At 43.1% G+C, this 26,747-nt stretch overlaps 1 protein-coding gene across 1 annotated transcript; it reads right to left on the reverse strand.

The window, feature by feature from the left end:
- Positions 1-6,411: 6,411 nt before the first annotated feature.
- On the reverse strand, positions 6,412-10,364 carry ZNF594 (zinc finger protein 594). The gene is made up of 2 exons (XM_045199022.2): positions 10,145-10,364; positions 6,412-9,973 (listed from the first exon to the last, which is right to left on the reverse strand). Exons 1-2 carry the CDS (start codon positions 10,161-10,163, stop codon positions 7,962-7,964), a joined length of 2,031 nt encoding a protein of 676 aa, XP_045054957.2. The 5' UTR covers positions 10,164-10,364; the 3' UTR covers positions 6,412-7,961.
- Positions 10,365-26,747: the final 16,383 nt, after the last annotated feature.

Raw genomic sequence — 26,747 nt, forward strand, 5'->3', positions numbered from 1 at the left:
CATCCTTTCAGGTACTTTTGCCTCTAGCAGCCAAACTCTCAGCAGAAGTTCTTTGGCCTACCTCTTTCTGTAGGGTAATTACAAGTGCAGTGACTCAAGTTCACATCTAATTATACCCAGACCATATATTCCACATAAAACGTGGATGTCACCTATCCATTTAACTTCTGATATCTGCATTCGCATAATTTATTTCCACATTTACCCTTTACCAGCCCTTGATATAGATCCCAGCACCACCTCAAGCTCCCCAAAAGAATCCCTTCACACGAACACATCCATGAGCAATACGGACTTTCCTGAAGATGCTGTTGTGTAAGAGGTGGAGAAGTGGGTTCACATCCTATCAATTTGTTCTCAGAAGTCCCTTGGCCAAACTGCCACTGAAATTCTTTCTCTTTGTCCTCCCTCTCAGGGCTCACCTCAAGCCTTTTTTCTTGTCAGATATCCAGTTTGTGCTTCCCCACCAACTCACCCCCTCCCTCCCAGCTCAAGAAAAGGTCGTTCAGTTAATTCACTCCTTGGGACATTCATTATATAAGGCAATTTAGTGACCAACTTGTGTTGTACCAGAGCATATTCATATGGGGGCTAGGTCTCACATTTTATTTCAAGAAGAATCAACAAGGAATTCTAGTGAAATTTTCACCTCATTCCCTGCTCTTGTCCACCTCACCCAGTTACCTCGGGAAGATTGCTCTCCTTGTTTGCCTCTTTCACTCTCAATTTACTCGGGAGTCAAAATCTGTAGTTTTGACAGGTGACCATAATTTTGTCTAAGTCAAATTCTATCAAGGAAGAGAAAAAACATGAATTTTCTTAATTTTAGACCCATTAAAAAAAAAAAACAAGTCTCACAATCTCAAAGACCTGCCCAAATACCCAGAAATATCCTTCAGAATTTTTGCAGCTATGTCTGTGTGTGTTTTTATCCTCCTCTGATAAAGGAGTTTTATTGGTATACTAACTTTGGATAAGTATTTCTTTACAATTTTACTAATTTGATAACTTTCTAATGTTTATTACTCCAAAGTACATTGTTTCATTATGGTCTTAATATGGTGTTGTCTACTATCCTGTTAAGTCCCCATCCTGTAAGTTTCACCCTTACCAACCTGTTGTGCTCTGTGAGTGGCTGGCTCTGTATAAGCCCCACTCTGTCCTTGATCTGTTCTGCTTTGTGAGAGCCTGTATCTTTCATAACAGGACACATGTTACCTATTTGTATGTGTGCATAGTTTTTCATGATTCACAACTTCATGTAAGATACCCTGATCATTTGGATGGGCCAGTTTTTAAAATAACTTGTTACTGAGATTTCTGAGCTGGTGTTTATTATTGTTATTGGCTAAGATACTTTAAAACATGTTTCCTAAGTGGCTCCTGGTCTAAGGCAGGCTCCTAAGGTTGTGGAGTCAGAGATCTTTGAAACTCAAGGAAGCTCTGCCTAGAAAAATGTGCGGGCGGTTTCAGGGAATTCATGGACCATCTGAAACCCGTCCTTGGACCCCGTAGTCCTTCACAAGTTACTAAAAAGCACACTTGCACCTTAAAAAAAATTACCAAGTAACCCCCAATAACCTTTACCTCACCACATCCTCTCAACTTTTGGGATAAAGCTGTGTGAAAACGACCTGCCCGGGTGAGCCCCTGAAAAGGGACAGGAGCTGGGGCCTCAGTAAAATCCAGTGGGGAGGGGAGAGGACAATTCTAGTAGTAACGCAGGTGGGTGCACATTCATCAGCCACTTGTGGAGCACCTGCGACGCAGTAGTACTTGTTCTGGGCCCGGGGCTAAACTGAGAGGCTGGTGGGGACTCGAGCAATCTAGTAGCGGTCAGCGCCGCAGAACAGAAGAAGGCTTGGGCCATCCCAACAAGCAGACGATCGTCCACGCCCGCCTCTCCCCGAGCTGTCAGAGCTGGGAAGAGTGCGCAGAAGGGAAGGAGGGAAAGAGCTTGAGAGCCCGGGAGCCCTCCATAAGCCCCAGCACCCGAGTTCACTCCCTTCCCACCCCCTGGCCATCCCTCCCCATGTCCTCTCCCAGCATGGGGCTTTGCATGGGGCCTGGGCTGCAACTCCACTGTTTCCGGCAGTACCCCGGCGAGAACGATGACTTTTTTTTTTTTTTTTTTCCTTAACTTGATTGTAACACGCTTTGCAGGCAGTGTTTTCACCTGGTGTACTCAACTTTGCCAGTACCCTCCAAATCTCCAAGGAGTCACCAAATGCGCTCGGCCTCCACTCAGCCTCCTGCAAGAAGAGGTAGGAGCCCCACCCAGAGAGACAGAGAGACCGACCTCTGTCTCCGTGGTTGCTCTAGGAAGCCGGGACCCCCACTTTTGTGCGGGGCCTCTGCTGGCCCTGGGTCGGGACTGGAGGCGGCCTCCTGCGCGCCAATTAGTTGAGATCCCGCTGTGCCTTTTACTGGTGACCAATGAGGTAAGGATGTTAAGGCCCAGCCCCGCCCCCCCAACCCGGGTGGGCTGGCTGTGGCGCACCAGCTGAATCCTACTTCCGAATTTTGGGTGTGACGACCCAGGACCTGGCCTTTGTCTCAGCACCAAGTGATTTGTAGTTTGTGAAAATGTTTCACACCCCAGGGTGGGATTCAATAGCCAACAGCAGATACTTAGGGGATCCTTGCTCGGCCTACGTTATTTCAGACTTCCAGCTAGGTCTATTAAGATACTCTTCTAATAACTAATTTTTAAAATTTAATTTAGTTGCAGTGTGAAAGGATAATAAACTCGATAAGGAATGCAGGGTTGGCTTTAGAAAGAAGGAAGAAGGCACTGTCCTCTGAGGCCGCTGGAGGGATTAAGAAGATAGATGTGAAGGCGATAAGGGCTGAGGCCAGCAGGGTTGGTCACCTGAGGCCTTTTGCTAAGACGGGTGGTTATGTGTTGGAGGGGCAGAGGTCTGGGCAGATCACCCAGAAAATTCATCAAGAACAGAGCAAAATGCTTCTATGCCTTTGATCTACTGGTTATGTCCGGCATGGCTGTGGGTGGGGACAGTGAGCGCCTTTAGTTAGAGTAGGACTGTAATCCACATTCTACTCCACTGACTTCCAAGTGGGGGAGGGGGAATCCAAGAGTGCAGTGAATGTGGTAAAGAGCTGGGCGGTCTTCATGCTCTTGGGCGGAGAAGTCTTTGGGTGGAGTTCAGAGATTCTTTGCGTCAGAGCATTCACACTGCTGAGCAACCCTACTGTTGTAATGAAGTCCACCCTAAGATGGAATTTCCACCTTGGAGTTCACAGAAAATTCACATGGAGAGGCCATTTGAATATCAGTGTGGACAACTTCAGCATCAGAGCACCCACAGTGCACATTGATCTGGGATTTACTGACTGTAGGACACCTTCATTCTGACCCGAAACTTTTCTCTGATTTTTCCTCTTCTTTCCTGGGGTCATTAGACAGGAAATGCCCTTTGTGTCAGCTAAGTTTGTCCTGCTCCTTGAGGACAGAGCTGACCCCAAGGAAGAATGGGCCACATTTAGCCCAGGGTTGCCACTCAACAATTAATAAATGAATGAATTCAACAAATAAGAGGTTGTAAATGATGACTTGGGTATCACAAATTTAATTCACTGAAGGTATAGCAGCATGATGTCTTTGCTGTTCTTTACTTTGCTATGCAAATCCTTTATCCCCCAAAATGATGGTGATGGCATTAAAGCCCTATATCAACCATCTAATCTAAGTAGTATCCCTTTATGTGACATGGGCACAGGTAAAATGTTAAAAGGGTGAACCAAAACTTTTCTTTAGCTGAGGGAATTGATCCACTATTCCATTTACTCAAATATGAGATATCCACAGGTTGCATTCATTCATTCATTCATTCACTCATTCATTTTTTAACTCTCCAGGCAACAAAAGGGAAACTTCACTGAGGCCCCAGGCCCACGGGGTTTGGACAGGAAGTCAGCTGCACTGCTGAGGAGGCAGTGCAGGGGCTTTATCTGATCTTCTTTTGGGGTACAGGTGGTTGGTGTAACACCTGTGGCAGATTGCCCTGTCACTCAGCACTTCCCCTGGAGCTGTAGCCATTGTCCAGTCTGGGTGGGAGCCAGGCTGCAGTGAAAGCTGGCAGCCAGGCCCTCTCACTCCTGCAGCCTCCCTGGTTAACGTGTGGAATGGCCACCCAGTAGAGTCCTCCCCTCTTTTAGACCAGCCCAGAGAGGGGGGTCACACTTCTGCCCACATGAGCTATCATCTGTCCTAGTGTCTGAAGCTTGGCTCCTTCTACCTGGAGTCACTGGACCTGAAAGACCAGAAAGATCCAGTCCCTTTCCAGTGGAGCTCTGTCTAGTGGAGTGACAAATATATCAATGTCTGTGCTATGGTGGCTGTGGCATCTGGGAGCACGGTGGAAGCACTTAACCCTGACTGGGTGTACATCAGGGAAGATGACCAGAGTAAATGAGGCCAACACAAAGGAGCTGGGAGACAACACAGCAGTGCCAAAGGAAATGGGCTTTGGAGTCAGGCAGGCCTGGATTTGAATTTCCATTTATTTACTAGTTTTGACTCTCTGGGCAAATTGTTTTGCCTTCCTGACCTTAGTTTCCTGTTTAGAAAACAGTAGTATTCACCAATTAAGACGGAGGCAAAGAATGTAGGAGAAAATGGGTGTTAAGTCCTTATCACAGTACCCAACACCTAGGAAATACTAAAAAAGAACGGAGGTAGGTAAGGAGGGAGGGAGCATTCCTGGCAGAGGGAACAGCTTGTGGAAAGGCCATAGGGTAAGGGGGCAGTGCCTAGGTTCTTGGGGAGCTACAGATAATTCAGAAGTAACTGTTGGATTTAGAAAGCTAAGCAACTTTGCAGAAAGCCCTCCCCAGCTGTCTCCCACTGCACTCTCATGCCTTTCCTTTTTGGCACTTACTACGGTTGTAATTTTACTTATGATCCTAATTAACCTTGCCTCTGCTCCACCAGACAGAGACTGTTGTCTATTTCTGCTCCCCCCTCTTTGTACCCCCACCCTTTACCTGACACACATTAGAAGCTCAATAAATATTTACGAAGTGAGTGGATGAACGGGGCCGGATCAGAACACATGCGTCACTGTAAGGACTGGGCTTCAGGCTCAGGTTATTGGGAAAGCTCTAAAGAAGTTTGGGGGTGGGTGGCTCTATCAGATTTGTTCTAAAGAAAGGATACTCAGGCTGCTCTGTAGAAAAGTGGAAGCAGGAGGCATGTTAGGAGGCTGTGGTAATAACGTAAGTAAGAGATGATGATGGCTGCCTCACTCTAAGGGCATGAAAAATTGAGAAAAATGGGCCAAATTGGAAGATTATTGGGTAACACTCCCTTCCTCTACTGTACTCATATGCTCTTTCCCCAAGGTGGTAGTAACAGTCTTGCTTCCTATGAAATATTTATATGGAGGAATGTCTCTTAGTCCACATTCCAATCACACCTGTCCCTCAAAAAGACTTGGAGTTTAGGTCTTTAGCTATTTAAGGTCCCTTTCAATATCCTGCTTATCCTTATAAACATCACTGTCACTGTGTAAGGTAAAGGACATGGAGATGGGTTTATAAGAATAAATTCCTAATTCCCTTTGTTTACATAAAGAAAAAAAAAAGAATGCTAAAATGTCCAAGTTAGCTAAAGGTTTTGATTAGTTAGAATCTGGGACCATTAAAAAATGTTAAGTATCTTTAATTTTTAATACAGGTGTATCACTGGTAATAGCCACTTTGAAATCCTTTTGCTTCCTAAATATATTTAAAGATATTCTGATGTAAAAAGAATATTAATTTGTGTGAGATTATTAAAGAGCTTTAACATTTGAGACAGTGATGGGGGTAGGCATGCTCTGTACCACCATCCACAAGCAGCCACCTTTCGGGATGGTGTGGGATGGTATGGGTGGGCTTCTCCACTTCCAGACTTCCCACTAATGTTCAGGGTGCTCCTCTGGGGGTGCTACAGCCCCCCAGTGCCTTGAACTTTAATTTGTCATATTCTTTATACCAGTCACAAGACAGCATAACGTGTCTTGTGTCTTATGTTGATATATAATGTGTATCTTACATGTTATGCTTTGATTGTAAATACTTTATCTTGCTTTAAAATGATTAGAGCTCCAGATGGTTTTCTGTGTGTCAACAGCAAATTTCAGTTTCTCATTTAAAACTCACAATTGTGTGTGTGGGGGGAGATTGGGGGAAATGGTACAGTGAATCAGAAGTGTAATTGGTAGGTACAAAATAGACGGGGAGGTTAAGAACAGTGTAGGAAATGGAGAAGCCAAAGAACTTATAAGGACGACCTATGGATGGACATGAACTAAGAGAGGGGGACAATGCCCATGGGAGGGGGCTGCAGGGCGAAGGAGAATAAAGGGGAGAAAAAGATGGGACAACTGTAATAGCATAATCAATAAAATGTTTTAAAAACACAACTCACAATAACTCCATAAGGTGGATTACTTTATCACTGCTTTATTACTAAGGAAAATAAAAATCAGAGGTGTTAAATAGTTTGCTCCAGTCCTGAAACCAACACATCATACTGGGATTCAAACCCATGTCTGTGCTCCCTCCACACCAGATTGCCTCCCAATTAAATTAAAGGCTTCTATCAGTTCCCCTGGGACACACGCCACTGCCCACACGACACTGAAATCCTTGATTAAGTGGCCCCAGGTGACTGGTGGTCTAAATATCCATGGGCAGGGTTCCTCAAGGATGGCACTGGTGACACTTAAGGCCAGGTAATTTTTTGTTTGGGAGGGGGATAGGGCTGTGTTCTTTAAGATGTTAGCAACATCCCTGGACTTTAGATAGTCAATATTTTCTTCAAGTTGTGCCAACCAAACTGTCTCTGGAGATTGCCAAATGTCCCCGGAAGGCAAAACCATCCCATTGTGAACCACTGATCCCTTCTATGCATCTCTTAAGCTACTCCCACTGGGGAAAGACATGAGGTCAAAATTCTCCTTGCCTTACATGGTCCCTCTCGTAGCTTTCTTATTTGATGACTCATGGAAATTCAGATGCAATCTGCCAGTAGTTCAGAGTATAAGAATATTTGAGGACTGAGTTTGCACAGAGGCAGAGCCTAATTACCAAATTAGTTGGCAGCTTAAACGATGACCTCTCTTCAGAGTTCTATTTAGACTCCCCAATTCTTAAATAAGTTGTGCCCAATTACAAAGTCCTGGTTCAAGACAAAACCACTCTCCCTATAATCGAATGACCTTTCAAATCAGATGCTTTCTTTGAATTCCCACCAGCCCGTGTCACCTAAATGCTTGGTCCCAGCACTCAGTCTTATCCTAGTCCCAAAACCTACTGTTCTCCTGTCCCTTGGTCTTTCATTTCCTGATACTACTTGTAGTTACTCCTGTTTCTCTGGGGAAACTCCTCATGTGGCTCTTGTATCCTTCTGGCCTTTAGCTATCTTGTCATTTCTATTATTTTTTAGTTCCCTCTCAATTAGTGGTTCATTCCAATTGGCATTTTTGCATATGCATAAGCATATTTTTATAAGGGTGGAAAAAAGAGAATATGTGTAAAACACCTAAGGGGAAGAATTCATCCCAGAGAAAGATTTAATCACACTAAAGTACTTAAGATTTTTACTGGTCACTAGACTAGGTAGTCAAGATTTAAAGGGCTCCTTTCATGAAGAATTTAGTTTTGGGGTTGTTGCCAAAGTGATTTATAATGATTTAGTAACAATAGAAGTTGTCTAAACACTCTCAAGTAATTATATGCTGGGGACCATACTCCAATGTAGTTCCAAGGCAGAAAAAGGCTATTTTATGTCCAAGAACTTTTCCACCTGACTATACTTACATGTTTTCCATCCACTAGGACTCTTGTAATGTTTTCCTTTCTTCAGATGGTTTTCAATAATAAAAATCCTCTATAGTGCAATAAGATGTGGTCTCCACCAGGCTTTTCCTACATTCATTAGGTTGTGCAACCTGTTAGAATAAGTACTGTGTGAAGACCCTCTCACATTTCCCAAGTTCCTTTCCAGGATGAAATTTCTGATGTTTAAGAAAGGCTGTGCGCCCACTGAAGGCCCTCCCACAGCTGCTGCATTCAGAGAGTTTCTCTCCAGTGTGAATTCTCTGGTGACTAATAAGGTGTGAGTTCTGACTGAAGGCTTTCCCACATTCAAGGCATGCATAGGGTTTTTCTCCAGTGTGAACACGATGGTGTTTAATAAGATCTGAGCTTCCCCTAAAAGATTTCCCACATTTAGTGCATACATAAGGTTTTTCACCACTATGAATTCTATGATGTCTCATAAGGTCTGAGCTCTGACTGAAGGTTTTTCCACATTCTTTACATTCATATGGTTTCTCTCTGGTGTGAGTGACTTGATGTGTGGTGAGGTCTGAGCTGCTCTGGAAAGTTCTACCACACTGATTACCCAGACAAGCTTTCTCTTTCTGGTGAAGTCTCTGCTCTTCTTTAAACAACTTATCCTTGCCGAATGTTTTCTCACCTTCTTCAAGTTTCTCTCCAGTGTGAAGTCTTCGATGTTTGAGAAAAGCTGTGCGCCAGATGAAACATTTTCCACATTCCTTACATTGATAGGGTTTCTCCCCACTGTGGATCCTCTGGTGTTGAATGAGGAGTGAATGCTGCCGGAAGGCTTTCCCACATTCTTTGCACTGATACGGTTTCTCTCCAGTATGAATTTTTTGATGTGTAATGAGGTGAGACCTCTGGCTAAAGGCTTTCCCACATTCACTACACTCATACGGTTTCTCTCCAGTATGAATTATCCAGTGCCGAATTAGATCTGAACTTCCCCGGAAAGTTTTACCACACTCATTACATTCATATGGTTTTTCTTCCCTATGTATTCTCTGTTGTTTGATAAGGTCCAACTCAGAAGTGCAGGCTTTTCCACATTCAAGTTCCTTTCCTGTATGCAGTCTCTGATGTTTAAGAAAAGCTGTGCGCCCACTGAAGGATTTCCCACATTCATGACATCCGTGGGTTTTCTCTCCACTGTGGAGTCTCTGGTGTTCAGTAAGGCGTGAACGCTGCCGGAAGGCCTTTTCACATTCATTACACTTGAAGGGTTTCTCTCCAGTATGAATTCGCTGATGTGTGACAAGGTGTGAACTTTGGCTGAAGGCTTGTCCACATTCATAACATTCATAGGGTTTCTCTCCTGTGTGAATTCTGTGATGTGTTATAAGATCTGAGCTTTGATTGAAGGCCTTCCCACATTCGTTACATATATATGGCTTCCCTCCGCTATGAATTCTCTGGTGTAGGACAAGGTTTGAGCTTCCCTTGAAGGCCTTCCCACACTCTTTACATTCATAGGGATTCTCACCACTGTGAATTCTCTTATGTCTAACTAGATTAGAGCTCTGACTGAAGTTTTTCCCACATTCATGACATATATAAGGCTTCTTTCCTGTGTGAATTCTTTGATGTATAATAAGGTTTGAACTTTGATTAAAGTCTTTCCCACATTCATTACATACATATGGTTTCTTTACTGAATGAATTCTCTGATGTATAATCAGGCTTGAGCCCCGATTAAAAGTTTTTCCACATTCCTTACATTCATAGATTTTCTTGATATTATCAATTTTCTGATGTTCAGTTACTTCTGACTTCTGTTTGAAGCTCTGGCCACAGATGTCATACCTGTGGGATCTTTCTCTGGCAGAAAGTATTTTTCCTCCTTCATTGAATCTGTGGCCCCCCTCTCCTGCAATGGATTTCTTGGGGATGAGGTCCACTTCCCTGATGGCTCTCTCTTGGGAAGGAGGCTGCTTCACTGCATCCTCCGAGGGGCTTACCCAATGTCGCAATGACCTGTCCTCGGGATCACTGGTTTTGACTAACCCACATTCCTGGGAGATTTGTCTTTGGAGTATTTCCGGTACAGCCCTCGCTAAATCTTTTTCTTCAGAAATTTTCATCTTTGCCTTCCAGTTCTTCATCTTATTCCTGGTCTCAGAATCTGAAATGATAAGTAGTAGGACATTCTATAATTCCTAAAGTACAAAAATCACCTCTCCCTATGCTGGGAAGTTTAAGAAGGAGGAACAAAGAAACTAGAGGTGGACTCTTCCCCACTGGGGCTGAGATTCAGACCTTTTTAGAGAGATTGTGGCACCACAGGAACACATACCTACTGGCAGAGAAGGCATGTGTCAGGTGCAGGCTGGAACTGGTGTGTGGAAGTGGTCTGTGGGGTGGTGGGAAGATTCACAGGAGGAGGCGGGTGGTCTGGAGCTGGCCCCAGGGAGTGGCCTTTTTGATGGGGTTGAAACTTGGCGGATCCTGTGTGTAATAAAAAAAAGCACACCAGCACCAGGAAGACCCTTGTTTTTCAGTGGCCTTCCATTGTCCCTCCAGCACCCTCTATTGACAAAAATCTAAATCTTGTGCCAGCTGGCAAAGGAGGAATGGTTGAAATTCAGTAACAGAAGCAAAGCAAGGCAAAGAAGGGTAGATTTGGAGTTGAGAGACAATAAATTAATAACTGGCACCCTACCCTTTCCTCCCAATATACCATAACAGTTAAACAATTCTGAAACTATGCCTCAGAATAAAAATGTTTACCTGTCACTTCAATAGGAATCAATTCTCCCTTTCTCAGACCTGGCATTTTTCTTTCTGGTATTCTGGTAGAATTGCCTCCTCTTTATGGCAACTTCGTATCCTCCTGTGACTGGAGGCAGATGAGCTTACTATTTTTAAGTGTCTATATCCTCAAATCCCTGACATTTCCCACACAAAAACACATTTCTGAGCTCCTTGAGTGAGCCACTTCACCGTGGCCCTAGTGCTATAAACTCTCCAGTCATTAATCTTTTTGCAATGAACAACAGGCAACACAACATAATGAATAAGAACACAGACTCCTAATGAACTATAGGGCCAACTGCCTGGGTTTGAATCCTGGTTCCATCACTTACTGACTGTGTGATCTCAGGCAAGTCACTGAAACCCTTTGTCCCTCAGTTTCCTCGTTCTAAAATGGAGATAATAATAGCATTTACCTCACAGTTGTTATAAGAATAAATATATGTAAAACATTTAGAACAGTGCTTGGCATATAGAAAGCACTATGTTAGTGGCATCTGCTGTTATTATTACTATTAATGTTGACCCTTTAAGCCCAAGAACTACCAGTGAATAAAATGTCCCTAGCATAAACCTCCATATCCAGGAGGGATTGCATTTAAATAGCAGTCAAATAAAATACTGGAAAGAACTGGCTTTATCATAATTTTCTCCTAAAGTGTTTTTTTTTTTTTTGTTTGTTTGATATATATTGTTCAAAAATCAGGAACAGGCTAAAAGATGGTAAAGGTACTTCTCAAAAACCACTGAAAACAATGAAAAGAATGACAAATGAGGTGACTCCATCGTAAAAAAGAGGGCCACATACAGACATCTCCCAAAGGCTCATATTTCTGAACGGCACATTCAGTGACCTCCTGATCGGAGTGAAGACATCTAGAGCATGGCAGGAGGGGAGTCATGGAGAAAGCAAGGACTGTCCCCGTAGACGTCTAGTCTGACACATCAGAGTGGGAAGAGGAGATGCTAAAGCGAGGAGCTACGCTGGCAGGTCATCTCTATCACCTTCCGCCTAGTTCTAGCTACAGAACACTGACAGAGGTTATGCAAGGTGAAGAGGGAGTAGACAGTGTGACTTTCAAATTGTATTATGAAAAGCCTGTGATCTAAAGGACTTCCCCTTGTGCTGTGTTGATCTCCTGGAAACCAAAAACTGAAGGGACATGTGACTGTAGATTAGATGAGAAGGTGTTTGTGGCAGCAACTCTGCATGAAGGTTCTGAAGTGCCCCATCTCCGTTCCCTCTGCCTCTTCCCATGGTAATCTTTAATGGAGAGTCTGATTCATTCGCTGCTCAGTCATAATCATTAAGGTAACTGTGTGGGAAGTGTGCTTGAAAATAGGTGGTGGTGATTGTTTTAGGAAAGAAAGGAACATGAATAACAGAGGGATTAGGAGCATACATCCAAGAGAAATACCGAAGGAACTGATATGAAGCATCAGAGTTCTCCATCATCTCAAAGATGAGATATAAGGCTTCAAAATAGATTATAGGTTATAAAATAATAAAAAATTAGAAGTATTTTTAAAGAGCTGAGAAAAGAAATGCAAGGGAAAACTAAAAGCATTATATAGATGAAATTCACCCAAGAAACAACAAAATAATCACTACAGGATTATGATGAGGCCTGGAGAAATCATACAGAATGAAATGGATATAAATATGATTATAGAGAAGACCAGTAGCAATAGAAAGATATTCAAATACATAAAATTAGTATTCCTGAAGAAAAGAACAAAATAAAAACATTCAAATATATAACAGAATAAAATGTTGCTGAAATGAAGACTTGAATCTATTGGAAGGGTGTGTTGTAGCTCATAAAAAGTTGATATGTAACAGTCAACACCAAGATATCTCCTGGTGAAGTAACTATATTTCAGGAACAAATGAGCAAATGGACATGTAGGCAGAAAAGCAAGTAATGTGTGAGAGAATTTCAGGTCGACTTTACACTTCTCCACAGTTATACTTAATACCAGACAGAACACAGTTGGCCCTCCACCCCTAGTGTTCTACAACTGTGGATTCAACCAACCACTGTTGAAAATCTTTTTTTAGAAAGTTACATCATTGTCCTGGCTGGTGTAGCTCAGTGGACTGAGCACGGGCTGGGAACCAAAGGGTTGCTGGTTCAATTCCCAGTCAGGGCACATGCCTGGGTTGCAGGCCAGGTCCCCAGTGGGGGCCATATGAGAGGCAACCACACATTGAAGTTTCTCTCCCTCCCTTCCCCTTTCTCTAAAAATAAATAAATAAAATCTTTTTAAAAAGTTACATTGTTGCTGACATGTACTTCATAGTTAGGCCTATGATGGTTGCTTCTATACTGAACACGTATAGGCCTTTTTCTTGTCATTATTTCCTAAACAATATAGTATAAATAACTATTTATATATAATTTACATTGTATTAGGTATTATAAATAATCTAGAGATGAGTTAAAGTAGATGGGAGGATGTGTGTAAGTTATATGCAAATACTACACTATTTTATATAAGGGATTGAGCACATGTGGATTCTGGTATCCACAGGGGTCCTGGAACCAATCCACACCCCGATACCCAGGGATGACTGTAGAGTAATGCCTATAAAGTTATGAAGAGAAACAAAGTGTGCTCCAAAAAAGTTTTTATTCAGCAACATGCACTTTCATGTTAAAAGCATGAGAAAACATTATCAGGTAGGTAAAAAAAAGAACTCATGGAGTTTGACACCCATGAGCACCCTTTATGGAAAGGGCTACATGGCTGAAATATAGCTGATGAAGAAATAAATTAAAATAAACATTAAGGAATTGAGAGGACATTGTAAAAAATGGATGGTGAGCACTGAATCATTTTAAACGCAGAACTGAGATTAAACAATTGGAGATTATTTTTGTAGAATAGGAAGTGAATTTAAACCATGACAATGTTAAAATAATTATATTATAAAAGTTGCACTATGAGTGAGGAGGAGAGGCGGTGGGAGTGAGTATAAATTGTGCTACTTTACCTGTCTTCCACGACAGGAAATCAACAGATGCCATTAAAGTGACTCAAACTCTTATGTATTTCATAATCATTTTTCATAATTTTAGAGAAAGAATCTTTTAAAATTACAAATACTTTTTCCATAACATTTTTGTTGATTATAAAAATACTACGTGTTTATTATAGGAAAATAAAAAACAGAAAATAGTAAGCACCTATAATCCCTTGATCCTGCCATCCAAAGACAGCTGTGGCCGATGTTTTGTTATGTACAAAAGTGGGATCGTGTTATACAGGCCCATTTTGTCTTCTTCAGCCTGCTTTTGGTGTTGGAGCTGGACCCTGAAACATTCTCCTGTTGTCTGGCTTAGTCAGCAGAGGGCGCTGAAGGAGCACTGTGAGCCATACACAGAGAAAGGGATTTCTCTTCCTGATACTAGTAAGCTATTTTGTTTTTTCGGGGGCCAACAAATCAACAGATGGGAGGCTTAATAGCTTGTGGTGGACCAGCTCTAGCCCACCCATGCCCTCCAATGAGTTTTCTACCACCTAGCAGGCCCTTCCTATGGACTATACCCTACAGTGAATTTCTCTGCATTAGGCAGGCCACTCTTACAGACCAGCTCTGGCCTATGCCCTCTGACAAGCCTCTTCACCACCATCAGGCTATGTGTCCCTCTGGCAGCCACAACCTCTTAAAAAACATCTGAATCTCAGCTTTGAGCTATGGAGTCCTCTTCTAAATTCTTGGTTCCCTCTGTGTTTACTCTCCCTTAATGCGATGTAAGGCTGCTTCTTGCATTATCTATTTCTATACTCCTTAGAGTCCTTTTGTAACCCTTTTAGTAGTTAACCATCTTTTACTAGGTAAACATTCTTTATATGAAATGCCCCTTGTTTTAATAACTGGTATAGTTTTTGTCTCTTGACTGGATTCTGGCTGATAATGAATACACAGTATAATTTCATCTTAAATCTAGGACAAAGTGAAGATGATATAAGCAAAGTAGTAAGGGGGCTAGAAAGGGGAAACAATACATTATTTGCAAATAGTGATACAAGCACTCTTCTGTTAGAATCAAACTTTGCCACAGGCATGGGAATGGCAAAGTACCCAGTCCTTTGTCCTGCAAAGCTCTCACCTCAGAGACAGGTGGGCACACTACTCAGATTTTTCATCCAATTCCACAGAAAGTAGTTTAAGGAACTCTTTCCCTCAGAGGACGTCTTAAGTAGAAGGGAGCAGCATCTGAAACATAAGCTTGATCAGTGGTGAGTCCTCCTCTACAGTCCAATATAGCTGAACTCAGAGTTTCTGGGAAAAGGGCCTCAGTGTTCACAACATTTATTGGTTTGTTTGCCTAACATACATTAATTGAGCACCCACTGTGTTCCAGACATTGTACTAGGTATTGGGAATACAAAAGTGAACATCAGATATGGTCTTTGCCCTCAAGGAACTTACAGTGTAATGGAGGGGAGACATGTGTAAATGGATAACAACAAGATAGTGTGATCAGTGAGTGACCAACAAGGTAAGCACTGTCTGCTACGGGTCGGCCTAGAATCAACAGCATGTGGGGAAAGAAAGAAGTCAAGAACGGCCTTTCAGTTTTCTGACTTGAGCAATGAGTGGGATATGGTGCTGTTTATGAAGACAGAGGACACAGGAGGAAGAGTAGTTTTCAAAGATGGGAGGAGTAGGTCTGAGATTTGAAGATGAGTGGAGTTTTGGCCATCTATTGGTCTAACAGGACTAATAAGACAGAGAGAGAGAAAGCACAAGGCAAGTCAAGAAGCTGTGAATTTCTATTGCCACAGGTCAGGCTAGCTATCCTTTACCAAAGAGCTGAAGAATCTTGCCTCCATCGGAAATCCTTAATCCTGTAATTCCACTGAGCTCTTAAAAATATATATTTTTTCAACTGAAAGAGAAGTTACAGTGTATGGATTCTATGTTGAGGATGGAGCCCTTACCCAGTAAGACCAGCTCTGTCTCTTCCTCACAAAGATTCCAACTGAATGCAGATCTGGTGCACAGCATCCTTTTGTGATTCATTCACAGCTGCATCCTGCAGCATCTTGAATTCTGAAATAGAAGTTTCTGCTCAAAAACTGCCCAATGGAGAGCCAGTAGCAAATACTCCATACCTTCTCTTCTCTTTTAAAATCTACTACTTCCTGTGTTATGCTTGGTCTCAGTAGCCCATCTTGCCTCTCCCTCTAAAAATGTGAGAGACCAAGATCTAAGACAGTGGTGGAGTAGGTGGATGTTACACTCACCCCATCCCAGGACCAAACTGGAATTACAATTAAAACATGGAATCATCAACCTGAATAACCAACTGAAGACAAGCTGAACAGAAGTCTCATAACCAAGGATTTACAGAAGAAGCCACACTGAGATTGATAGGAAGTGCGGGGGTTGGGGGGGGGGAGATGCGAAATGGGCTGGCCCCACTCCCATGGGCTGCAGCTGATATCTGGAGGGATATCTCAGCTGCAGAGGTTCCCCCTGAGGAGCATGGGGTCTCAACCCCATGCTGGGCTCCCTGGCCCAGAGCACCAGAGTCAGAAGAGGAGCCCACTTAACATCTGACTGTGAAAATCAGTGGGGATTCTGTCTGCCAGGGAGAGACAGGAGTCTGCTAGGGACACAGGAGCTCTTTTAAAGGGCCAATGCACAAAAGTCTCAATCACAGCCACTCTGGGCTATGGTAGAGGCAGAACAGAGTGGACTAGAGTTGCTTGAGGAGGGACTGGGGATTGTGGATCTGGGGAGAGCTGAAGGGACAGCTGCTAGGATCCCTGTGCTGAGTCCCTCTCCCACACCACAGAGGCCATCTTTCTTGGTAGGAGCATTAGCTGCCTCCTGGCATCAGCCTGGGGGAAGGCACTAGCCCCACCCTCCGGACTCCCAGTCACCCATCTTTCAGAGCCCATAACCAGCCAAGGAGTCAGCTGCCTGGGAAGGGGTGTAGAGGTCCGGGCAGAATCAGAGGGTGTCAGTGACTGAGTTGTGTGGCTCTGGGGTGGAAGCCACTCCTCCCTGCTTCCCCTAAACCTGACTAGCACTCCCCCACATAGGAGATCCACTAACCCCACCCTACTGGACTCCTGGTGGCCCTGCTCTGCTGAGTTTGGGCTCTCCGCAAAATCTAGGACAGACTAAGTTGTGTAGCTCAAGGACAGGTGCTATTTTTCTCTTGCACTCCCCACTGGTGCTGAGCCCTCTTTTCACATAGCCAAATCTTGATCTGTTTGGGCCTGATAAATTCTGCTTGCCTCACTCTGATGATTTCCTGAGACCATGGCCCACCACAAAGGTCTGCGGGCACCCAGCAAGGGGAAGCTAGACTTGGTATACACTGGACTTTTGCTGAGTGGCCTCAGACCCAGCGCTGGCACTGAGATTGAACCTCTATCAATCTGGTGAACACCGTGTGCTCACTGAAAACCTTTCTCATGCAGCGTGAGTACTGCCAGAGACTCTTGCAGTGACTGAGCCTATCAGGCAGCCAGCAGGCAGAGGCAGATCTTTGGGTGCCTTGGGCCTTTTGCTGACCTGCCCTCAAGACTGGATGGAAGCCTGCCTTGGTGCACAGCTTGGTCCTTCGTGTGCGCATGCAGGCCCAGCAGAGGCAGCCACAAACTGTGGATCACTTTGTAGATCCAAACAGGGTGCCCAGAGCCAGTCACAGGCTCTAAGGGATAACTGTTCCGTGCCTCTCTCCTAGCATCTGGTGACAATCCTTGCATTCCCTGCTTTGTAGATGCATCACTCCAATCTCTGACTCAATCTTCACGTGGCACTCTCCCTCTGTCTCTCCGGAGCTTCACATGGCCATCTTTTTATAAGGACACCAGTCACATTGAATTAGGGGCCCATTCTATTCTAGTATGACCTCACCTTACCAAGTGATATTTGCAACAACCCTATTTCCAAATAAGATCACTTTCTAAGGTACTGGAGATTAGGACCTTAAGTATCTTTTTGGGGGGACATAATTCAACCCATAACAATAGCCCAACTCTATGATTCATCTAAAAGCAAACACATGCTCTGGAATCCTCCCTAATTTCTCCATATGCTAGGTCTCTCTCCATTCCATCCCTTTGCCCATGACTCTCTTACTTGTGATGCCCTCACTATTCACCTCTATCTACATCTGGAATCAAGAACTCAAATGGCTGCAAGAGGCCAGGCACTTAATCAGGAGTGAAGCAAACTAAGTGATAAATGACAATTGATACTTTGCTTCCATGTCAGGGAAAGACAATGGATTAGCGGGGACAAGGAATCTGGAAATTTTAGACTGAGTCTACAGGAGTGACTTGCTACTCAACTCCTGCTAATAGCACCATGCAGGCACATGGGCCCTGTTTGGCTACATCTTCTGATTTTGCGAGAGGTACTGAAAATCTAGAATTGTGAGAGTGGATGTCAAAGAAATTTCCTGATATAAAAGTTTGGCCACTAATTCAAATAAAAACAAATACCATGAACAATGAAAATATATCTACAGTTGGATCTGGCCAGGGGCCATCATTTTTCAACCTCTGACTGACACAAATACTTCCCACTGTTGCAGACCCACCTCAGTCAGTACCTTCTAACCATTTCAATCCTTTTTTAAGAATTGATTTTAGAGGGAGAGGAAGGGGGAGAGAGAGAAACATCAGTGCGAAAGAGAACCATCCACTGGTTGCCTCCCCTATGCACCAACCAGGGATCAAACCCACAACCTAAGTATGTGCCCTGACCAGGAATTGAACCAGAAACCTTTTGGTGTACAGGATGACACGCCAACCAACTGAGCCATCTGGCCAGGGCACCATTTCAATCCTTTTCAATTCATACTCATGTGCACACATTAGGTGATGCTAAACAAAGATAGAGTCCCTGTCTAAGGAGGGGGGCTGTGCCACATGCAGACACACACCTGAAACAAGGTGGTGAGAGTTTATGAACTTCGCACTAGCTAAATAAGCTAAAAAATAGAGGAGAAGCTTTAAAATGGAGGTAGGGAATGCTTTCCAAAGAAAATGACTTTTGAAGTTACCCCTAAAAGGATATACAGACCTTTACAAAGAAGAGACCAGACTTAAATGTCCCTCCCCCGCCCCCCGAACTCCAACAGTGCTAATAGTTTAGATCAACTATTAGAACATATCTGAAGCGTACATTTCATTCCTGTAGTTCAGCCTAGTCTCCCCAGCGGGGCTCTCAGTGACTCCTGGAGCTTAGAAACCAGATCTCGTCCATTGTTACAACCTATAAACGAGCCTGCCACAGAGCTGGGCAAGGAATAGGGTCAATCTACGTCTGAGGATTGATTCTGGGTTCGGGGGAGGTGCAGTCTGCAATACGCACAGGAGGAAACTGGAAAACATTAGAGTGAGGTGGGGAGGCAGTGAGAGAGGGGGAAGGCCGTGAGCGGGGCACACCGAGACCCAGAAGAGGGCCAAGGTCTCAGAAAGCCCAGGCCCCACACACCCACGTCTCGGAGGCCCCAGCCTCTCCCACCCGGATTAAAGAGGGGTGCGTGGGTTAGCCTCCTGCCTCCGAAGATCTGCTGCCCACCCCGCTTTCCGTAGGGCCCCAGGCGCCAGGGCTACCAGTTCTGCGAACGCAGCGGGGTCTCACCTCCAGCCTCCCGCTCCACTGGGGCCCCCTCCACGACCGCCATCGCGCATCCCGTTCCTAACTCGGGCGCGGAGCCAACATCTTGGACACCAGGATTGGGCGGCCGCTTCCGGCGTGCTCCCCAAGGAGGAGGTCGCGCTACCCCCGCATCCCCCTTTCGACCCCTGCTGTGCCCACCAACCCGCGTGTGCTCCCCCAGGCTGCCTCCCACAGGCTCAGGTGTATTCTCTGTGCAGACTCGGCCGGCTCGCTCCTAAGCTGGGTCTCGCGTGAGTCGACTCCTAGAGGGTCCTGCGCCCGCAGGTTGGTGCACCTGCGGGCGCCAGTCCCAGGTGCGCTTGGTTACCACCGAGACGTAGAGTCCTCCGGAGGTCCTAGACTTGCCTACGGCCGGGCTTCAGTCCGGTAGGTCTGGGTGGACGACCCCATCAAGTAATTTTACATTTTTTTCAGCCTTTTAAATGTTTTTCTTCCCCCGCCCCCCCGCATGCTATTATTGTCAAACAGGGAGAAACAAAAATAGGATAAATTCAGAGGTCAGAAAGTCAGAAATAGCTGACCCATCACTAATGAGCTGTGTGACCTGAGTTCCACTTAATGGATCATCCTCTTCCTCACTGATTGTAAATGCTGTCTTTATCATTAACTAAATTTACATATGTATTTAGTTATGTATTTGAAGTGTGTTTCTGTTCACTTGTCTATTTGTCTCTTCGATAATAAACTGTTCTAATTGTGAGCTTTTAAATATGTTTTAAAATCTGCTAGGGCTAGTCTTCTATCCATTTACTCTTCCCCTTCTTCTTCTTTTTTTTTTTTTTTTCAGGAAAGTTGTAACCATGAATGTTTTCTTGTATTTCTTATTTTACTTTGAAATAACAAAATAAAGCGTTCTTTTTTTTTTTTTTTTTAGCTTTAGTTTTGTTCTGAGAACCAAGATCTGCTTAAACCAGAAGAAGAATGAAAATGGAATTACAGGGAAAGACAGTAGCTACATTTTTGTTGAGAAATATGAAGTCGTGTTAACAGTGGCGTGTTTTTTTTTTATTTTGGCTTTTTAGTCTTTTTTGAACAAAGAACTCTTTTTTTCTGACCTTTTCTGGGCTTGCTGCCCCTCTCATAAGCGTGAATTCATTATGAAATTCATTTGTTCTACAAATATGTGTGGAGTGCCCACTGTAGACCAGTCATTGGTGATGCAATGAATGTTGAGCAAAACCCTAGGCCCTCTCATAGAACTTGTGAAGGAGATATTTAAATAAATCCATGAATAAATATGAAGTGATATATGTGGTGACTGCTATGCTGGAGAGTACACTAAGAACTTACTAATGAAGACTTGACCTGCACAGGAAGGTCTGTGAAGACTTTCTGGAATCTGGCTTTCCTTGAAGAGTTAGGCAGACAAAGGAAATTAAGTAGTAGAAACCCAGCTCTGGCTAGAGCATAACTTGTCCCATGTAGCAGAAGTCGGGGTGGGGGGGGGGTGGACAGGCCTCAGGAAAGGCCAGAACTTGGGGATCTAAGCACTGTCAACAGGACTCCTTTCTTTTTCTCCATCTCTTGGTTTTGCTTTTCTCTGTGTAGACTTCATAATTTTTTTTTCCACATGGAGGTGTGTTTCAGAGCCCAGGGTTACTGAAGGAGAGCATCTATAGCAATTATAGAAAAAGGGATTCGGCTTGGTTCTGCTTGGATCACATGGCCAAACCTGGACCAGTCACTGAATCCAGCGGATGAAGTACTTTAGCCAGCCTGAATTACATGTTGGGATGTGGGAAGGGATCCATGTTACTACAAGGTCCATGAGATGATGGAAAGAAAAGACAGTTTTTTTGTTTCTTTTTATTTTTACCAGAAAAATGAGGCAGCTCTTTGGACAGGTAAAGTAGCAGATGTCTACTATGAGAGGGTGTAGGGGGAGAGAATTCCTGGCAGCAGGAACTACTTGTGCAAGGTCCTGTGGCAGCTGGCAATGTGCCTGAGAAACTGAAGACCAGTGTAGGTGGCTGACACGAAGGCCACTACAACCCACTGACCCACCCGGCCAGGGCTGAAAGCTTCTTAATTAACCATGGCCTCTTTGTTATAGTTACTAATGTTTTAGAATCATACAGATAAAAGGCACTCTGAAGATCATAACCTATCTTTTTAAAACATTTCCTTCTTCCCTTCCATCTTCTCTCTTTTCCACCCCACCTTCCTTCCACAATTATTTATTGGACTCCCACATGTGTTAGGCATTGAGGACACAAAACTGAACAAAAAAAAAGGCATTGAAAAAGTCTGTGAATATTCTTTTTTTTTTATCGAGCAGTCATTATGCATTGCTTTTTTTTTCTGTGTGCAGTTTTAAAAATCTTTCACCATGTAAATTAGGACCAAACAAAGTCAAGAAAAGAGGAGAGAAATAAAAATAAATTTATATGAACAAAATTATTCATTAACTTGTTTTAACCACTGGTTTTGTTGTATGATGTGAGAAATGTTAATGAATTTACCTAAATTATCTTAAGAAAATCCAACTTTCGGCTAAGGTGGAGGTGTGCAGTAGATATGCTGTGCCTCCTCGCACAACCAAAAGAAGGACAACAACAAATTTAAAAACAGAAAAACAACCAGAACTGCCAGAAAATCAAACTATATGGAAGTCTGACAACCGAGGAGTTGAAGAAACATTCATCCAGACCAGTGGGAGGGGTGGAGATGGGCAGCTGGGTTGAGAGGATGTGTGGCAAGGCAGTAGTTGAAAGACCAGGGTGGGCGAGGAGGCGGCTGGCGGACTGGGTGGTCCCACATTTATGTGCAGATAAACTGGAAAGAACAACTGGGGAGCAAGACAGACCACACAACCCAGGGTTCCAGCATGGGGAAATAAAGTCTCAGAACCTCTGGTGGTAAAAGGCTGTGGAGGTTGCAGCAGCGGGAGAAATTCCCAGCCTCACAGGAGAGTTTGTTGGAGAGACCCCCAGGGTCCCAGAATGTACACAAACCCACCCACCTGTGAATCAGGATCAGAAGTGCCCAATTTGCTTGTGGGTAGCAGAGGAAATGACTGAAAGCCAATGAGAGCCGAGCAAGCAGCATTGTTCCCTCTCAGACCCCTCCCCCACATACAGTGCTACAAAGCAGCGATGTGGGTTGCCTGGATGTGGCAAATACCTAAGTACCTAAGGCTCCGCCCCTTACTATGTCACTGGAGCAAGAGACCAAAAAAAAAAAAAATTGCCCAAATGAAAGAACAGATCAAAGTTCTAGAAAAAATACAACCAAGCAACGAAGAGATAGCCAACCTATCAAATGCAGAGTTCAAAACACTGGTAATCAGGATGCTCACAGAAATGGTTGAGTATGGTTGCAAAATACAGGGAGAAATGAAGGGTATGCAAAGTGAAATAAAGAGAAATGTACAGGGAACCAGCAGTGATGGGAAGGAAGCTGGGACTCATATCAATGGTTTGGAGCAGAAGGAAAAAATAAACATTCAACCAGAACAGAATGAAGATGATTTCAAAAAACTGAAGAGAGGCTTAGGAACCTCCAGGGCCACTTTAAGTGTTCCAACATCTGAATCATAGGGGTGCCAGAGGAGAAGAGGAAGAGCAAGAAATTGAAAACTTATTTGAACAAATAATGAAGGATAACTTCCCCAATCTGGCAAAGGAAATAGACTTCCAGGAAGTCCAGGAAGCTCAGAGAGTCCCAAAGAAATTGGACCCAAGGAAGCACACACCAAGGCACATCATAATTACATTACCCAAGATTAAAGATAAGGAGAGAATCTTAAAAGCAGCAAGAGAAAAAGAGACAGTTACCCACAAAGGAGTTCCCATAAGACTATCAGCTGATTTCTGAAAAGAAACCTTGCAGGCAAGAAGGGGCTGGAAAGAAGTATTCAAAGTCATGAAAGGCAGGGACCTACATCCAAGATTACTTTATCCAGCAAAGCTATCATTTAGAATAGAAGGGCAGATAAAGTGCTTCCCAGATCAGGTCACGTTAAAGGAGTTAATCGTCACCAAGCCCTTATTATATGAAATGTTAAAGGGACTTATCTAAGAAAAAGAAGAAGATAAAAAATATGAACAGTAAAATAACATCAAACTCACAACTATCAACAATGGAACCTAAAAAAACAAAAACAAACTAAGCAAACAACTAGAACAGAAAGAATCACAGAAATAGAGATCACATGGAGGGTTATCGAGCAGTTATTATGCATTATAGCGGGGAGAAGGAGGGGGAAGAATAGTGGAAAAGGCACAGGGAATAAGAAGCATAAATGATAGGTACAAAATAGACAGGGAGAGGTTAAGAATAGTATGGGAAATGGAGAAGCCAAAGAACTTACATATACGACCCATGGACATGCACTAAGGAGAGGAATGTGAGTGGGAGGGGGGATGCAGGGCAGAGGGGAATAAAAGGGGGGAAATGGGACAATTGTAATAATACAATAAATAGCATAATCAATAAAATATATTTTAAAAAAGAAAATCCTCCAGTGTACATGAAAATAACAGGGGTAACAAAGAGATCTACATTGGTTATATTATTTCTAGAAAGGCCTTTAAATAATTGGCTCATTTTTAAAATCTGAATTACAGAATATCTCCAAACAAAATATGGGCAAAATTTGTTAACAACAAAGGCCAGTCTGCCCATGATGTGTGGACAGCTTAATGTTCCATTAGATGGCAGTGGTTTGCAGCCTGTGGTGCTTAACAGATAAAGTACAGACACCTTTACTTTTGGACTTTAGAAAAATATGCTTACTAGCTATACAACAATCACATTGCTTTTGGCCACTCCTACCCTGTGACTTAAGTTTATATCTGTGGAAAGATGTTCATAGAATAAATTTTAAGGCAAGTTGCAGAGCAATATTTATATCTCCGCCCTCGCTGCCTCTCTCACTTCCCTCCTTCCACAGCTGTTTATTGAGCACCCACCATGTGCTAAGAACTGGAGGTATGTAGTGAGCAAAACAACAACAGGGCAGCCTGCATGGACTCTGTAGTCCCCTGTGGATAGACTACAAGATGGACATGGGTTCCACTTTCTCACTGTAATTAATGGTACTACAAAGAACATCTTTACACATGTGCTTGAGTTTCTTTAGGGCAGTGATTCTCAAAGTGACACATGCTTCAGTTTCACTAGGGCAGTAATTCTCAAAGTGTGGTCTGGGCCATGAGATCAGAACTATTTCTGTAACAGCACTAAGATGTTATTTGGCCTTATTCATGCTTCCTCTCTCACGAATGTATAGTGGAGCTTCCCAGAGCGTATATGGTGTTTACAGTGTAACAGGTTGACTACAGAAGCAGACATAAGAATCTGGATGTCTTCTATTAAGTCAGGCATTAAAGAAATTCACAGAAGTCTAATACAATGCCACTCTTTTTTACTAATGTTTTTGCTTGAGAAAACACAATCATTTTAATAAAAATGTTATTTATATTAACATGATGATTTATTATTTTAAATTAACTAATGCATATTTAAAATCTGTTTTCATTTCCAATAAGGTAAGTGTCAGTAGGTATCTTCTGTATAAATAAAATCTCCCTGGTGTCCTCAGTCGTTCTTACGAGTGTCATGGGGATCTTGTACCGACAAGTTCTAAAGCCATGGTTCTAGGGTGGGTCTCCTGAAGTGGGGTTGGTGGGTCATGTAGAGTATCCGTATTTTCCACTTCGCTGGATGCTGCCAAATTGCACTCCAAAGTGGCTAAAGCAGAAGTTAAAAAGAAATCTGTATATATTTGGGGTTTTTTTTTTCTGGCAAATCTCAAATTGTGAAGAATTGTGGAAATCTTGTTAAACTAGTCCAGTGATGCAACAGAGATTTGATCTCTGAAATATTGATGCAACATTTTTTTCTAAACAATAGTAAGAAATGCAGGGTGATATTTATTTTTCATGTATTCAGAGGAAGTTTTTCTCGGTCAGTGAGAACAGCATTGTAGAGTGCCAAAGTTACATGTATCGGAAAATTTATTTTTGTTTGTGTCTCATGGGAGGTAGAGGTGTAGAAGTTATGCAAATACACTCTTTTTACCATCAGGGGAATTTCTTTGTTCTTAAATACTGCCTTCTGCAAGTTTTTGTAAACCTAAGCCATGTTCCACTGACACCCAATTTGTGAAAAAAATGCTAAGACATCTAATGTTTAAAAAAATGCAAAGGATGTTAGTTTATAGGCCACTTTGTAAGTGACCACGGTTATTTAGTGTTGTTTTCTGATTGTTTGTAGAATATTTAAAGTATTCAAGGGCAGCTGACCTAAAACTTTAACTACACTAGATTTTGGCAATAAGATGTGGGTAAACATAAAAACCTGCGTTTTACAGTGAAAGAGGCAAGATGCAACAATATTAATTGGCTGTTTCTCACAAAAATTTTGCATCTGCTCTAGTAAAATGAAATGTGACCACAGTTGGTTGGTACATGTTATTTATGGTGGAGGGCTTTTGGCACCCAAGTGTAAATCTCGGTGAGATTTCTCACTGCCGCTTGGCCAGGCAGAGCATGCTGTGCTCACTCAGGGATGTGGATGGATCGGTCGGAAACTGAAGCACACCACACATGGGGGCAAATCTGAGCAATAATAATCCTATCGATGCAACATGCATCACAAGAATAAGTGGAACTTAATTTTTTACCTGATGTTAGGAGATTATCCAGCCCTTGGTGGGACTAACTGAGGGAACTTAGCCATCAGTAGAGAAGTCATTTGTGTCAATAACCAGGCTCCCAGCAGGTCATAGTCTCTGAAGTTGTTAACCCTGGATTAATATGTTTAAATGTGGAATTCTATATGGTGGGTCATTTCAAGGGGAGGATAAACCAAAATTACTGGTCTTGGACTTTTGGAGTACTGACTTAATTTGAACCACTTTAAGCAATAAAGAATTTAGAAATAATCTAATTCAGCTATTTATTTGATAAAATAAAATTAGACCTAGAAAGATCACTTATTCATGCATTTATTTGGAAATACTTTTTTGAAAAAGATTTTATCTATTTATTTTTAGAGAGAGGAAGGGAGGGAGAGAGGGAGAGAAACATTGATTGGTTGCCTCCTGTATGCTCCCCACCTGGGGACGGGGCCCGTAATCCAGGCACATGCCCTGACTGGGAATCAAACTGGCAACCTTTTGGTTTGCAGGCTGATGTTCAATCCACTGAGCCGCACCAGTCAGGGTGTGGAAATACTTTTTCTAACACTCACTCTTTATAGACATGGACTTGATCATAAATAAGTACGGTGAACAAGTAATTTACTACCCACACCAGGACAGTTGAGAGTAAAAAGGGGTGCTCTTAATAATTATGCTGAGGCATCAAACAAAAGCCAAAACTGTTGTTCTTGGCAAACCTGAATGTAGAGTCACCCCAAGACATAATCCTAACCCTCAGGAGCCCAGTATCTAACGAGAAGGAGAGACGTAACCACAAGGCGGGGATAATTATGCATTGTGATAGGTGTGAGAGAAATGTACACCTGACCTAGTGAG

Source organism: Desmodus rotundus, chromosome 9, assembly GCF_022682495.2.
Source record: "Desmodus rotundus isolate HL8 chromosome 9, HLdesRot8A.1, whole genome shotgun sequence".
NCBI lineage: Eukaryota > Metazoa > Chordata > Mammalia > Chiroptera > Phyllostomidae > Desmodus > Desmodus rotundus.